This window comes from Microtus ochrogaster, chromosome 18, assembly GCF_000317375.1.
Source record: "Microtus ochrogaster isolate Prairie Vole_2 chromosome 18, MicOch1.0, whole genome shotgun sequence".
Taxonomy (NCBI): domain Eukaryota; kingdom Metazoa; phylum Chordata; class Mammalia; order Rodentia; family Cricetidae; genus Microtus; species Microtus ochrogaster.
The window spans coordinates 11,856,779-11,871,388 of NC_022020.1; the positions used below are offsets into that span (position 1 = coordinate 11,856,779).

Genomic DNA, 14,610 nt, shown 5'->3' on the forward strand with positions numbered 1-14,610 from the left:
CAGGTAAACAGTAGGCGCTGCACTTCTGATAGCCACTAGAGGTGGGGACGGGGAGAGGGGGAAGCAGGGCAGGTAAACAGTAGGCGCTGCACTTCTGATAGCCACTAGAGGTGGGGACGGGGAGAGGGAAAAGTAGGGCCCAGGCAGACAGAGAGAGACAGAGGAGTTCTTGAAGACTGTCGCATGTCAAGTGTCTGGGTAAACGTTCTATAAACATTAGGGGGCTGGAGTCCTAGCTCAGTGGTTAGGAACCCTGGGCGTTCTTCCAGAGTACCCAGGTTCAGTGCCCAGCATACACATGGCAGCTTAGAACTGTCTACAACTCCAGTTCCAGGGGAGCTGACACCGTCACACAGACATGAATGCAGGCAAAACACCAATGCACATAAAAAAAAATAAATTATTAGAAAATATTAGGCAATATTCAGGAATTAAAGTCATGAATAGAGGCCCACAAGGAAGAATGAGTTATTATAAACTCATGGATCAAAGGATAATGTACTTAAGAATAACTTTCAGGTCATCACAGTATAGAGATCCTTGCAAAACTCATCAAAAATTACCTTTATTTATTACACGTGTGTGTACATGCACATGAGCCACGATACAAGTGTGGGGGTCAGACAGCTCACAGGGATTGGCTGGGCACTCCTGCCACGTGAGTCTCAGCTACTGAGCTCAAGCTGTCAGGCCTGGTGGCAAGCACATCTTGCCTGTCCACCTAACAAGGCCTGAAAGTGACAATGGCCTGCCAGGGAGCGTGGCATGGTCCTTAACTTGTGCTCTGCTGTACTGTGGCAGAGTCCTTTCTCCCTAGACATCCTTTCCTTTTGCTTTTCCCTAAGACACTTCTGTCAAGAGGAGTGCTCTCCTATTCCAGAGAGACGAGTGGTAGCATGTTGTTAAAAACCCCTGGGAAACTGTCTTTACCGAGAGGCGTCATGATGACGGTGTAATTCTAAGTTTTGCACAAAGAAACAAAGGCCATCAGTGTCCACTAGAGAGAAGGCACAAAGCACAACTCAGCAGCAACGGTTAGGCATCTGGGACGAAAAGGATGAGCAGACAGCCACCAAGGACAGCATTGCACCGCAGGACCGCACTGCAGCGGCAGTAACAGGCCAGCACCGCACCACAGAACCGCACCACAGGACCGCAGGGCAGCGGCAGTAACAGGCCAGCACCGCACCACAGGACCGCACCACAGCACCACACCACAGGACCACACGGCAGCGGCCGTAACAGGACAGCTCGCCTCCTTTTTGTGCACACACTCTTTTGTTGGCTGTTCTACTGCTCTAGCAGTTCCTGCAGGGGTCAGTCAACTTCCTAGATAAGTGTTCTGCTGGCTTTGGTTACAGTTTAAGTGAGACGTGTCTCCCAAAGGAACATGTGTTTGAATATTTGGTCTCCAGCTGGTGGAGCTGTTGTTGAATGCTATGGAACCCTGAGGAGGCGGAGCTCAGTTGGAAGGCCTTGATAATGGGAGGTGGGTACTTCTAATCACTCTCTCTGCTTCGAGCCTGGTGACAACCTGATAGTTGCTATATACTTTCCCTGCTACAGAGTCCATCAGTGGCCACACCTTCTCACCCTGCCGCAGACCCTACCATTAGTCCAGATAGCGCTTCCCACAGGCCGCTTCCACCACATTGGTCTTGTTACAGTGACTTCAGGGATTGGGTGGAGTGGGCACTCGAAACAAGGCCATCTTTCTCCCAGCACTCCAAATACCCAAGGCAGAACTCTGATTTCACTCTATGGGAACACTTGAATTTATACCCCACTAAAGTTCTTGTTTGAAAATCATAAGCTGAAGCCACATCTAACAGTCACGACAGTCTCTGGCTTCCCCACACATACTAAAAATGGGAAATTCATTTCATGGTCACAGAACCAATTAAAAAAAATGGCTTCAGTTAAAATATCTAGCCTTTCCTTACAAAGTAAATGATTTTCAGGTGTTTATAACACACCCTTTATGTTTATTGTGTTTTATAAACACTGGGCATGCTGAGAAGAGTTTCTTGTGTCATGAGAAATTACAGCATGGACTAGAGGCCTGTATCTTTCTCTCTGGCATTTGCTTTTAGTTTCAAATTTAAGTCTGATGTTTTTCTTTTAGACCCAAGGTCAAAACAGGATGGCAGCTCAGTCATTTCTTTTTAAAGTTATTGTAAGTACCATCAAGAGGTTTAAAACATTATAAAAAATGCTGCTAAATCTTATGCAAGTGACTTAACACAGATTGATGGAACAAAAACTGCACTTAAAAACTGTGTACATCAAATGAAAAATATCTTGTTCGCTACCCTGTTTACAAATTTCAGTGACCTCAGATCAGCCACGCGGCAGTGACTTTTGAGGAAAGGCAGTCTTGGTGCCCATCAGAGCCAATGCAATCTTGCAAACTGACCTATATTCTTGCCAAAAGCCCCTACGAACCCACCCAACCTCAGGGATGTGCCAAATAACCTCAGGCACTTCTCTCCACAAACACCTAGGAGAAGTATTCAGCCATCAGGGATGAAGAAATTCTGAGATAACCAAAGCTGATCACAAGAAGCACAGGATTTGGGGCAATACACTGAAACATGCAACAGCACAAAACAACATTAATCCCCCTCACCTCCCAAAAAGCTCTCAATCTTTAGTAGGCAAGGAATCAGTCATAGTCATGATGGGACTTCTTAACATTGATATTCCTGTTCATCTGTCACCAGCCACAAAACACAACAATAACAAAAAACCAAGTGATATTAGTTTCCAGTCTCTAGATTTGGTTTCATAAGTGACCCTGGGTGTGATCGCCTTGATGAGCACACCTGAGTCAATTAACAAACATTTGGGCCACCACAAGTAAGGCAGGACCAAAGTTCAATAGGAAAAACTCAGGTAGTTGTGTTCCTGATACAGATCAATGTTGATCATGAAGTCACATCAGACATATTGCTGAGGTCTGACATCATTAAAGGTGTCTAGCGCTTGTTAGGAAGGGTGTCCTGTACTTGTATTTATTTATTGAAAATCCTTAGGGAACCTCTGACATGAATATAAGGTTTAAAGGTTTGAGGACCTCAAGTCACCCAGAATTCAGCAAAAATTCTAGGATCTCCTATTGAATGCAGGTATTTCTCTGCATTGTGCCTGGAGTCTTTGAAAGGTTCTATAGAAGCACAGCACAGTCCAGTCTTGCGGTATCTGGGAAGCCGAAAGGGAACCCTGTCTTAGGAAACCTCTGTAGCAGCAAGGACCCTTTGTGGGCAGCCGGTCAGATGTCTGGGATGAACTCCTGCCAACCCCAGGCTGTCCACACTTTGGCTCCAGCTTTCTGACTGGCCCTTCATGCACGCTCCATAGAACCTGCGCACTTAGGCCATCTCTGGATCCACATCCTCTTTCTCTGGAATGCGCCTCCCCCAATTTCTCTTCTCTTCTTCTTTTTTTTTATCTTTTGGGTTTATTTTTTTGAGATAGGGTTTCTATATGTAACTTTGGCTATCCTAAAACTTGGTCTGTAGACCAGGCTGGCCTCAAACTCACAGAGATCCACCCTCTTCTGCCTTCTGAGTGCAGGGATTAAAGGGGTGGCTGCTGCCACAGCCACCACCACTTGGCTGCTCTGCTTTTCCAGTTCCTGCATATTTTTGATCCGATTATCTCTCCTAAGGCTTCACTCATTCACCTCCCACCGGGAGTTCCTCTCTGTGCTCTGAACTGCCTCACAAGCTTTCTGTCTCTTGACTGTTCCTCATCCTTTAACTTGGACTTCAGCATCTCTTTGCACTTGCTACCTCTTCTACAACTGATATCTGTATTCTAGCAGTTCTCTGAGTAACTTCACAGGTTTGAAGGTGGATTTGCTACAACTCTAGGGTCTCAGTGAGGCGTCGGAAGACCAGTTAATGGGGGAAGCGTGTGGGAGGGCTGCTTTTCCATTTGTTTTTAAAAAATATTTAAAACAAAAAACATTATTTGTGTGTCCGTGTGTGTGCGTATGTCTGCACACACCCACATAGGCCAAAAAAGGTGTTGGATCCTCCGGAGCTAGAGTTACAGGCAGTTGTGAGCTGCCTGACATTGGTGCTGGGAACTGAATTCGGGTCCTGTGCAAGAGCAGCAAGCGCTCTTAACCTTTGAGTCTTCCCTCCTGTAAAAAGGGATGCTGAACACTAGATAGAAAAAAGAACCATTGTAGCAGATGTCAAACAAATGGAGAGAGTGATCATTGGCGCCTATGTGGCTTTCTCCTCCAGACAGAACGGGATTCTCAACCAAGGAAGGTGGTCAAAAGACAAGAGACAGGTCCTTCCTCCTGTGTCCTCACTTTGGATTTGGGGGCTGCTGGGGATTAAACCATGGGCCATTGTTGAAGAAACTATATTATTTGAATCACTGCTTGGCCTATTAGCTCTAACTTCTTATTGGCTAGCTCTTACATATTAATTTAACCCATTTCTATTAATCTGTGTATTGCCACGATGATGTGGCTTACCAGGTAAAATTCTGGTGTCTGTCTCCGGCAGGGTTACATGGATTCTTCTCACTCCACCTTCTTTCTCCCAGCATTCAGTTTAGTTTTCCCCTCCTAGCTAAGTTCTGCCTGCTATAGGCCAAAGCAGTTTCTTTATGTATTAACCAATAAAAGCAACACGTAGACAGACAAACCTCCCACACTAGGCCACAAGCATGGTAAACGCGGGCTCCGGTATTGAAGTAACCACTCCAGCCATTAACCAAGCTTTTCACACTGAAACTCCACAGGCACCTCACCAAGCTCCGAATTATCCTCTAATATAAATAAAACTACAGGGCACCTGGTTCTGCGGCGTGTATGTACCCCCACTATGATCTCAGTATAACTCAGGGACGTGAGAGCGTTATTGGAGATACTGAGGTCTCCTTTTTCTTCCCATCTCAAGCACAGAGGATGTGCTGTCCCTTCAGACATAGCACTGTCCCTGCAAGTGAACAATGCCGTTTCTCTGGCTTCCTCTTCCCTCCTCTCTCCATACACACTTTGTCTGTGAATATTGCTGGTCTGCCTACAAACCATATTCCAAACCTCATGTCTTCAGGTCACCTATCCCGGACAGCTGCTACAGTTTAGACACTGTCACTTATACCTGATATGACTGTCCCTTTCCTGGCCACCTAATGTCCCCTGTCTCATCCCTGTAATTTGTTTTCTAGGCAATAGCAAGTCAGGCTTAAAGATCTGCTATTAGGAGCTCTCAGAGTTTCCCGCCCAGCATAGAAGAGGCCTATCACCTCCCCACTGAAGTAGCTGGGCTAGCATCCGTATTTCACTCCAAATCAAGTACATTTATTCATCCTGACCATCTTGAATTGGGAACTTTCTTAAAGAAAATACGTGAGGTAATGACTGGGCAGACAGAGGAAAGACAGGCAGACCATTCACACCCAGAAGTGACTTACGGCTTCAGATTTGGGAGGCACTGGAGGTGGAGGTAGGGCGATTTCTGAAGACTTCGTTGTGGCTCCCAGGGTCGCAGGGGAAGGGAGAGAAGAAGTTGCACATTTGGACCGCGTGGAGCCTCTCAAGGGGTCACAGCTGCTCTTCTCACTGAGGGAGCGAATGAGAGGCTGGTGGCTAGGCTTGCCTTCCTCTAGCCACAGCTCTTCATAGGGAACGTCCACCTTCCCTGGGACGCCCACCGACTCCTCACTAGCTTCTGGGAAAAGGTAGTCACACCCACTGTCGCCAGAGTCTTGATAGGGAAGGACGTCATGGGGAAAAGGGGCCCATTCTCCCCCAAGGTCCCTGCAGCCATGGAGGTTCACCTCACTGTTGCCATGAAGATTGTTGCCGTATACGCAGACTGAGAGTCGGTGGAAGGACTGGGTGAGCTCATCACGGGCATAGCTAAGGGAGTTGGGTAAATGGTTGTGGCCAGAGCAACGGCCCTTTTTGGGGCTCTTGCAGTCTTCATTCCAGTCTGTTTTGACATCGCGCACAGCCCGTGAATACTCATCGATGTCAAACTGCTCTTGGCAGATGCCCAGCCAGTGATGGACTAGGGCTTCCGGCCACACCTCTCCCTTCACCAGGTGCTCCGGGAGGCTGAACTTGGGGACAGTCAAGTGCAAAGGAAAGTGCATAGGGAGGATCTTGTTGTTCCGGAGCACACAGCACACCACCACCGTCTTGGTCTGGATGTTCACAAACTTGTAGCGGTGTCCCTCTCTGATGAAGTGAAGGTCATAGGGGTTTCTGGGTGGAGGACTGGGCACCGTCACATTCACGGGGAGCCTAGTCTTCTCCACGATGTGTCGGATAGTGTGTTCCCCTTCCTGCATCTGAAGCTCCAGGGGACTTCGGGTGCTAAACCTGCCCTTGCATTGGAATGGAAGGCTGATACTTTCATTGGTCCGGTGGTTCATGCAGATGAGGCAGGGCATTTTGCCTTTCCCCAGCTTGCTGATGGAGTTGAGTTTCCCAATCTTTTTGAAAATTGTGTTGAGTCGCGACTTCTCCTTGAAGGTCTTTGCATAAAGGATTTCTGCCTGCCCCATTAGGGTGAGCTCGTCCCCAGTACACAGGGTGATGTTGTAAACTTCGGTGTCTTCGTTACATTCACCGGACGCAACCTATGACATGATAAACCGAATTCCACGTTAGTGAGGACACACATGCAGGCGAACGCTATGCTTCACTTTAATTCTACATGCGGATGGTTCAGTTTTACTGACACGGCTGACAACAGCCACATTTTTCTTATTTGTCACATATATTTATTTTGGAGAGGAACTGAAGTAAACGCTGCCGAAAACTTTCTCATTCTGAACTAGTGTTTTATTTATTCTCTGACAATTTCACACACGTCTACCATGCATTTTGAGCAGAGTCTCCTCTGTTTTCTTCTCTCTGCCCCTGTCCCTCTTAAATTGCCTTCTTCCCAGGATGTTCTCTCCTACTTTCTTGTATTTAAAGTTTTTGAATAACCCACTGAGTTAACTGGGCTTCCCTCATGTGAATGGGTGTGGGGCTAGTTACTGGATCATGGATGGTTTATCAGTGGCCATACACCTGAAGAAAGATAACTCCCCCTCCTCCAACAGCCATTAACTACCAACTGCCCCTCAGTTGAAAAAAACAGGCTTGATGTAAGACAACATTAATTTAGGCTTTAATTTAGTTTATCATTGTTTTTTACCTTGGTCTTTTTGAGATGTGGCCTTACACAGCTGGGGCTGGCCTCAAATCGACCAGGCAGCTGGGGCCACCTTCTGCCTCTGGCTCGCAAGTGCCCTGACTAAAGGCACGTGCCAGCACTCCAGTTTTACACTGGATCATTAAAACAGCTTTACCCCTATACACAGAGAGAGGTCTACTTGATGGATAATTATTTTGGAATATTAACATTATTTTTTGCCACTATAACATTTCCATAAACAAGGTAGAAAAAAATTCTTTTTGGTATTTAAAATTTTGTTGAAGTTTACCTGTTAAAAATCTCCTAATAAATAGGTTTTTAAAATTTGGAACTGAGACAAAGGATTACAAAACTTTGTGTGCTTTACTAGATATTAAACCTGGGCTTTGAGCAAGCTAGACAACTGGTCTACCACCAAGCTATACCCCAGATCCTTAAAATGCTTTATTTCTCCATTAAAAAAGATTAGTATACAAGGCATTCATAGTTATTAGAAGAAATATAAGACATAAAAATAACACAAACCTATATTACTTTCTTACTTCATATCATCTGTCAAAAATCTTACATAAATAGAAATAAGAAATGGTATGTATTAGTTATCTCAGGGAATCTGTAAAGCCACCTCTGGAGTTTCCAACTGAAATCTCCCCATTTTCCCGTGTGCATACTTCACTAATAATAACTGTCATTTAATACATTTATTTATTACACAAAAATGGGCTTTACTTTGTTTTGGCCAGTTCCTTTTTGTTAGAAAAGTGGTAGTTTCCCCCCACATTTAGCAATTATAAATAGTACTGCAATGTAAACTTTTATAGTTGAATGATTTCCATAGGAAGTAGCAACAGAATCAGAACTGTGGGGGCCATAGCTATGTGAATCTGAGGTGAAATGGAACCTTTGCTTTTCATTCATGCTGTACTTAAACATCACCGACCTGAAAGAAAAGCCTGCATCCTTAGTTTACTTATTCAGGTTTTGTGTTAAGAGCTTTGACTATTAGTAAGTTGATGCTTGGGGTATTAACTCATCTCTTTGGGTCTCTCTCTTTTTTGAGACAGGGTTTCTCTGTGTAACAGCCCTGGCTGTCCTGAAACTCACTTTGTAGACCAGGTTGACCTCAAACTCACAGAGATTTGCCTGCTTCTGCCTCCCTAATGCTATGATTAAAGGCATTTGCCACCATGCCTGACTCTTTAGGTCTCTTCTTAGAGTTTTTTTTTTTTTTATGTAAAAATCAATGGATTTCATACTATGTAGTTTTGACTGTTCCTCAGTTTTAACTTTGTGGCTTCTTTAAATGAATTTTTTCTTTTTTATCAAAACATATAGACAGTATTTCCAGAATTATCTTTTGTGATTTATTCTGTGGTGCTACGATTCTAGCTGAAAAGACAGAGACCAATGGTTTTAAACCAGGGTGATTTTACAACCCTCCCAGGAGATGGGTGGCAATTTCTGGAGACATTTTTGTTGTCATGATGAGGGGAGCTGCTTTTCATATCTCTGGGCACTGACCAGGGTACTCCTAAGCATGAACAATACATAGGGCAGCCTGTTGCCCTGCCCCTCAGAAAAAGACTACTCAAGTTCAAAATTTCAATCGCACTCAAGTTGGGAGTTGCTAGTGTAATTACCAACATTGTTGGCCAACATGTGGATGGTTTCATTTACTAATAAAATTATTTAACTGAATTCTCTTTGGTGGATTATTTTTAAAGTTAATAGAGTGTCTAGTATATTTCCTAAATAATATTCTATCATAGCTGAAGTGCCATCTTTAATATGTGTTAAAATTCACAAAACAAGTACTTAAAGGTTTGTGAATACATACTATTTTGAGGACATATATCATAGTTATCTGTCCTACCATAGTTACACTGTTTAACTTCCTGTGTCTTTGCAATCATTTCATTACATTCAATAACAAATCTCTTTGTTATTCTGACTCAAAATCCCCACAGAAGCTGTCAATCAACTAACACCCTTGTTAGTTGTGAGTTAGAAGTGAGCTGGCCTCACTTCAAAAGTTGTGGTCCTGGGGTGATGTGTGTGTGTGTGTGTACTCAAGCAGACACCCTTAACTAAATGCAATAGATCATCAGAGTAGGAGGGGGACTTGTCACAAAGAAATAGTGCAGTACTAGGGGGACAAGAAAGAATGGAGAGATATCATCAAAGTATATTACATATATGTTCAATATGGCCATGGCCAACTGGAGAATCTACTCCAGACTGAGCTGCTCTGGCAACTGCAGAAACCATGTTTCTTTTCTAAGGGAAAGTCAGGGGCTGTTTTAGTCGTTAGTCCACACACTAGTGACCCTAGAAGGTGTGTGTGTGTGCATGTGTTGCTGCTGTTTTGCTAAAGGAACAGGGTGTCAAACTCTGCCAATATTTATATTTATACCCACAGATCAGTGTTGCCATCAGCCTTGGTCAGGGAAGTTTCTGTTTGCAATGGACACCAGCTAGTATAGAGACTTATAATTTGTCAAGTGTTGAGAATAAGTAACTGTTGAAAGCTTGGCCTTAAATGGGTGTCTATATCAATTCTTTAGCACTTTGGTACACTACAGAAGAGTGAGGTGGAAAAACAGTAAGAACTGGAAGGTGAGGAGGCCATGACCTGGTTCTAACATCCATGAACTTACAACAACAGTGTTTACCTGCACGAGGCCTGTTCAAGACAGGGTTCATCACCCTTCCCTTAGGGATAAGGGAGGGGTACCTATAGCCTTATCCCTCTCTGAAGAGCAGTTAAAAGATTGCAGGGGGAAAGAGGTCAGGGTGCTCAGTGGTGAAGTCATGAGCAAGTTGCCTTTGCGCAAGTAAATCATATCACCTGTACTCAAGCAGACACCCTTAACTAAATGCAATAGATCATCAGAGTAGGAGGGGGACTTGTCACAAAGAAATAGTGCAGTACTAGGGGGACAAGAAAGAATGGAGAGATATCATCAAAGTATATTACATATATGTTCAATATGGCCATGGCCAACTGGAGAATCTACTCCAGACTGAGCTGCTCTGGCAACTGCAGAAACCATGTTTCTTTTCTAAGGGAAAGTCAGGGGCTGTTTTAGTCGTTAGTCCACACACTAGTGACCCTAGAAGGTATTATGTCTACTGTGACAGCCGTTCCAGATGCCCACACCCATGACTTGTCGCAGATGACGCCCGTGCAGACTGGCATGACTGTGCAGAAACGCTGTGGTTAGCAAACAGAAGGCTACACACATGTGTGACTGGATATGTAAACAGCCCTGCTCAATCTCCCAGGGTCAGTTAGGGAGGCCTCCCTCTTCCACACTGCTTCTCTACCCCCAACAGGCCGTGGGTTGCAGTCGAGATCTCAATTTCTTTTGGAGGCTTCATTGCCTACTGTGGTCCTTTATCATGGGTAGACCAAGACGAAGCTTGTGATAGAACAAACAGACAACTCCTGTAGTCCCAGATAGCAGATAGGGGAGGGAGACTCCAAAGACCTGAAACAAGGCTGAGACAGTGCCAAGATGGCAAGAAGCTAAGGAAGGTGAACACTACAAAGGCAGAACTGCTGAACAAAACAGCTGGCGTCAGCAGCTGGAAAGGCTCTAGGTAGGGGCTGTAAATTGTGCAGCAGGAGTGGCTGCCAGGGCTCCTAGGATTAGCTGCCGAGTGCTGGTCTGCTGTCATTCAAAACTAGAAAGTGGCTCACAGCACGGGAGATGCACATGGCCTGCTTGTGAAGTCCCCCAAACAGAGCAAAGGACCCTCTGCTGATGGCAGCGAGTCCAATAAAGTTCAATGACAGAACAGAGAGGATGCATTCAGCAAAGGCGAAATGCAAAGGATTGTGGAGAACGTTCTCCTTTGCCTAGAAAATGGTGCTTATATCTTCTGCTTATTAATTTATTTACACCCCCCCCCTTTTTTTTTAGAAAAGAAGAAACACAAAGAAAAAAATAATAAAGTGAGTTACTTTTCAAGAGGGGGTGGGGAGGATTAGGGTAGAGGGAAGCTGGTGAAAGCAACAGCTGAGACAGCCTTGCCAAGTTTCGACTTTTAGATGCTACACATTCAAACCAGCTAAGAAAATACTGCGTTTCCTGTAGAAAATTCTGTTCTTTACAGCGGAGAAGAGGAGTAGAATCCAAGTGAGTGACTTCATGTGCACTGTAGAACAAATAAATGTGTGTGTGGATGTTTGCATCAGCGAGCTGCCTCAGTGGGTTCAGGTACCCGCTATCAAGCCTGATGACCTGAGTTTGAGTCCAGGGACCCATGCGGTAGAAGGAGAGAAGTGACCCCTGCCTGCTTCCTTCTGAGCTCCACACATGCACGGTGTCTACCCACACACACAGATAACTTAATGCTATTTGTAATAACATAACAAAAACTTAAAGACTAAACCTGCAGAGTTTTGCTATGGAAGAAGAGGTAGAAATAACATCATGAAAAGCAGGAAAGAGTGAAAAAGAACTCCTTGCAGGCTGGTTGAGAATTGGAGTTATCAGAAGACATATACCTATAAAGACTCTGACAAAAGAACACACAGACACTCATACACACACACACACATACATACATACACACACACACACTGGCACACATATCCAGTCTTTCTCTCTCTCTCTCTCTGTCTCTCTCTCTCTCTGTCTCTCTCTCTCTGTCTCTCTCTCTCTGTCTCTCTCTCTCTGTCTCTCTCTCTCTCTGTCTCTCTCTCTCTCTGTCTCTCTCTCTCTGTCTCTGTCACTTTCTCTCTCTGTCATTCTCTTTTCTTATATCCAAAACCCAATAAAACCAGGATTTGTTGAGGAATAACGACTCTAGGGTGAGCTGGGGGTGAACGATAAGCGTGGGACATCCTGTTGTGCCAGGAAACAGAGTACTTATAAGATGATGAAGATATGTCCAGGGAACAGGAGATGGCCTGACTTACCTCACACTGACAAATTCTGGGATAAATTAAGAATCACAATAAATATAACATAATAAATTAAATAACACAATCAATCTACCCAATAAAATAGGACAGAATTTATACTGACAACAAAAACCATAAACAAATGAAAATAATAAGACGGGGGAAAGCCAACAAATGTGGAGGAATGGTGGGAATGGAGAAATCCTGATTTTGCCATCACCACTTCTCAGTCATTTACAGGTTATAAACTCAGAAAAGCTTGAATAAAGAGCAGTTAGTCCAAGGAGCTACTGCTGGTTAACAGATGCTGGGAGGAAGAGAAACTTTCTCCAGTGTTGTAGCCACTGGTAAGCTGCCTGTAAGCCAGTAGGAACCCCACATCCACGCTCATCAGTGAAAAGACTAATATAAAAGTAAAAGGACACTTGTTAGGGAGCTGAAGGGGTCCAAGAGTGTGTGGGAGGGAGATGAGAGAAGGTATTAACACATTATATACAGGTATGAAATTGTCAAAGAGTAAACAAAAATACTTACAAAGAACCCATGCATATGTATAGTTAAACATCTTCCTCCAGAACGGTGGTTCTCAACCTTTGGGTTTTAACCCCTTTGGCAAACTTCTATCTCCAAAAATATTTACATTACAATTTATAATGGCAGCAAATTACAGTTATGAAGTAGCAATGGAGATAATTTTATGGTTGGGGTCACCGCAACATGAGAAATTGCATTAAAGGGCGGCAGCATTGGGAAGTTGAGAGTCCCTGCTCTAGATTGATTATAACCGCCGGGAGGAAAAAGGAGCAATACACTGAAGAAACTGGACCAACTTTGCCTGAAAGATCAGGATTAATCACACCCAAGAGATGTATATCAATTGTGTACCCCAAGATGCTCATGATTTAATACTCCAAGCTATCACTGGAATCTAGGCATGAACTATCAGACACACCCAGACAGAAACATTCAGCCTCCTTTCTGCACTCTCTGCTGTGCAGGGATGTAACTGGGCATCAACCAGGCAAGTGCTTGTCCACCGAGCTGTACCTCAGTCATTCACCCGGAAGACAAGAAAGGCTGAATGACTGTTTTAGAGGGGAATAAAGAGAAATAAAAAACAAATCAATTAATTGCTAATAGTTGGCTGGCATATATTTTGGTGCTATTTTCTGTGTCTCACTATGTAGAAACTTACAGAATTATTTTTTAAATGATTTTTGTTTTTATTATATGCGTCTATTTGTAAATTATGCACAAATGCATATGTGTGTGTGTGCAGAGGCCAGAAGAGGGTGTTGCAGGAGTTCTGGGTGTCCCTGACGTGCTGGGATCCTGGTAAACCGTGTTCTGTGGAAGAGCAGCAAGTGCTCTCAACAGCTGAGTCATCTCTCTCTAGCCCAAAATTCCCGTGGAATTTGAGATCACCCATATACTTGGATGAAACAAATTATCTTCCACTTTTCAATTTTCTCCTGTTCTTTCCAATGACATGGTGGTGGGGGCAGTGAGTGTTCTATGCCTCTGAGCTTCACATGAGTGCGCTCAGCATTTCCGTACACAACTACGGGAAACACACTGGCCCAAGAGACCCTTCACCACACCGTTAATTAATTTTCCAACTTCGGTTTTCTAGAAGTTTCTACAAGGAAATAAATTTTTAAACTGATTGCTATTTCACTATCCAGTAATACGGTCATGATTCTTTCTTTTATTTCAGTGCGGTACTTTATAATCCTAGCAGTAGAGTCTCAGATTCTAAAATGACTACATGCTTGAAATAATTTACGCACGATCACGGTGCGCCTGTGACAAGACCACGCGATTCTCTGTGATAGTGTTTGCTCTATGGTGTGTAGATTTTAGCTACAGGGGAGAATGGCCTACAGTTTTATTAGTCTGTCTCTATTAGGTCTGGATATCAGGGCTTCGCATTCATGAGACTAAACTTTTTCTTTGCCAATAAAGAGTGTCTGCCTGAACTGATCAACAATGTTAAATTGCTTCCCGAGTAGCAAGTGCCAGTGTGCATTGAGAAAAACTAGGCAGAGACAGCTCTGCAAATAACTTCTTATCATTACAAGTCATCTCTATGCAATTTTAATCGCTAGAATAAGCAATTTGTCAATCAACATTAGTACTATAAAAAACAAACAACTCTGACGTTTCCATAGTGAAGCGTATTTTTCTAGAGGAGTCATTCTAAGTACCTGATGCCAACACAATCTTATTTTAATGGTGCTTCACGCAGAGGTTTAAAGTCCATTTGGGGTGACTCACAGGAGTATTATTAAGTTTTAAAGACTAGTATCTGTTTTCTTTCAGTCAGTATTTACCCACCTGCCCTAGATGGATTCTCAGCTTCTACAGCAGAGTAAGGGTAAGAATATTTACTTGAAATAATTTCTGACTGTTTAAGAAGCTGCATATTAGCCGGGCGGTGGTGGCGCATGCCTTTAATCCCAGCACTCGGGAGGCAGAGGCAGGTGGATCTCTGTGAGTTCGAGACCAGCCTGGTCTACA

General features: G+C 43.9%; 1 protein-coding gene across 2 annotated transcripts in view; it reads right to left on the reverse strand.

Annotated features, from left to right (window-relative positions):
- Garem1 (GRB2 associated regulator of MAPK1 subtype 1) overlaps positions 1-14,610 on the reverse strand; it is a 173,722-nt gene that overhangs the window by 20,497 nt on the left and 138,615 nt on the right. For both annotated transcript variants that reach the window (XM_005355813.2, XM_005355814.2), the window contains exon 4: positions 5,440-6,612. In XM_005355813.2, the coding sequence (XP_005355870.1) occupies positions 5,440-6,612 (1,173 nt within the window). The remainder of the gene's footprint in view (positions 1-5,439; positions 6,613-14,610) is intronic.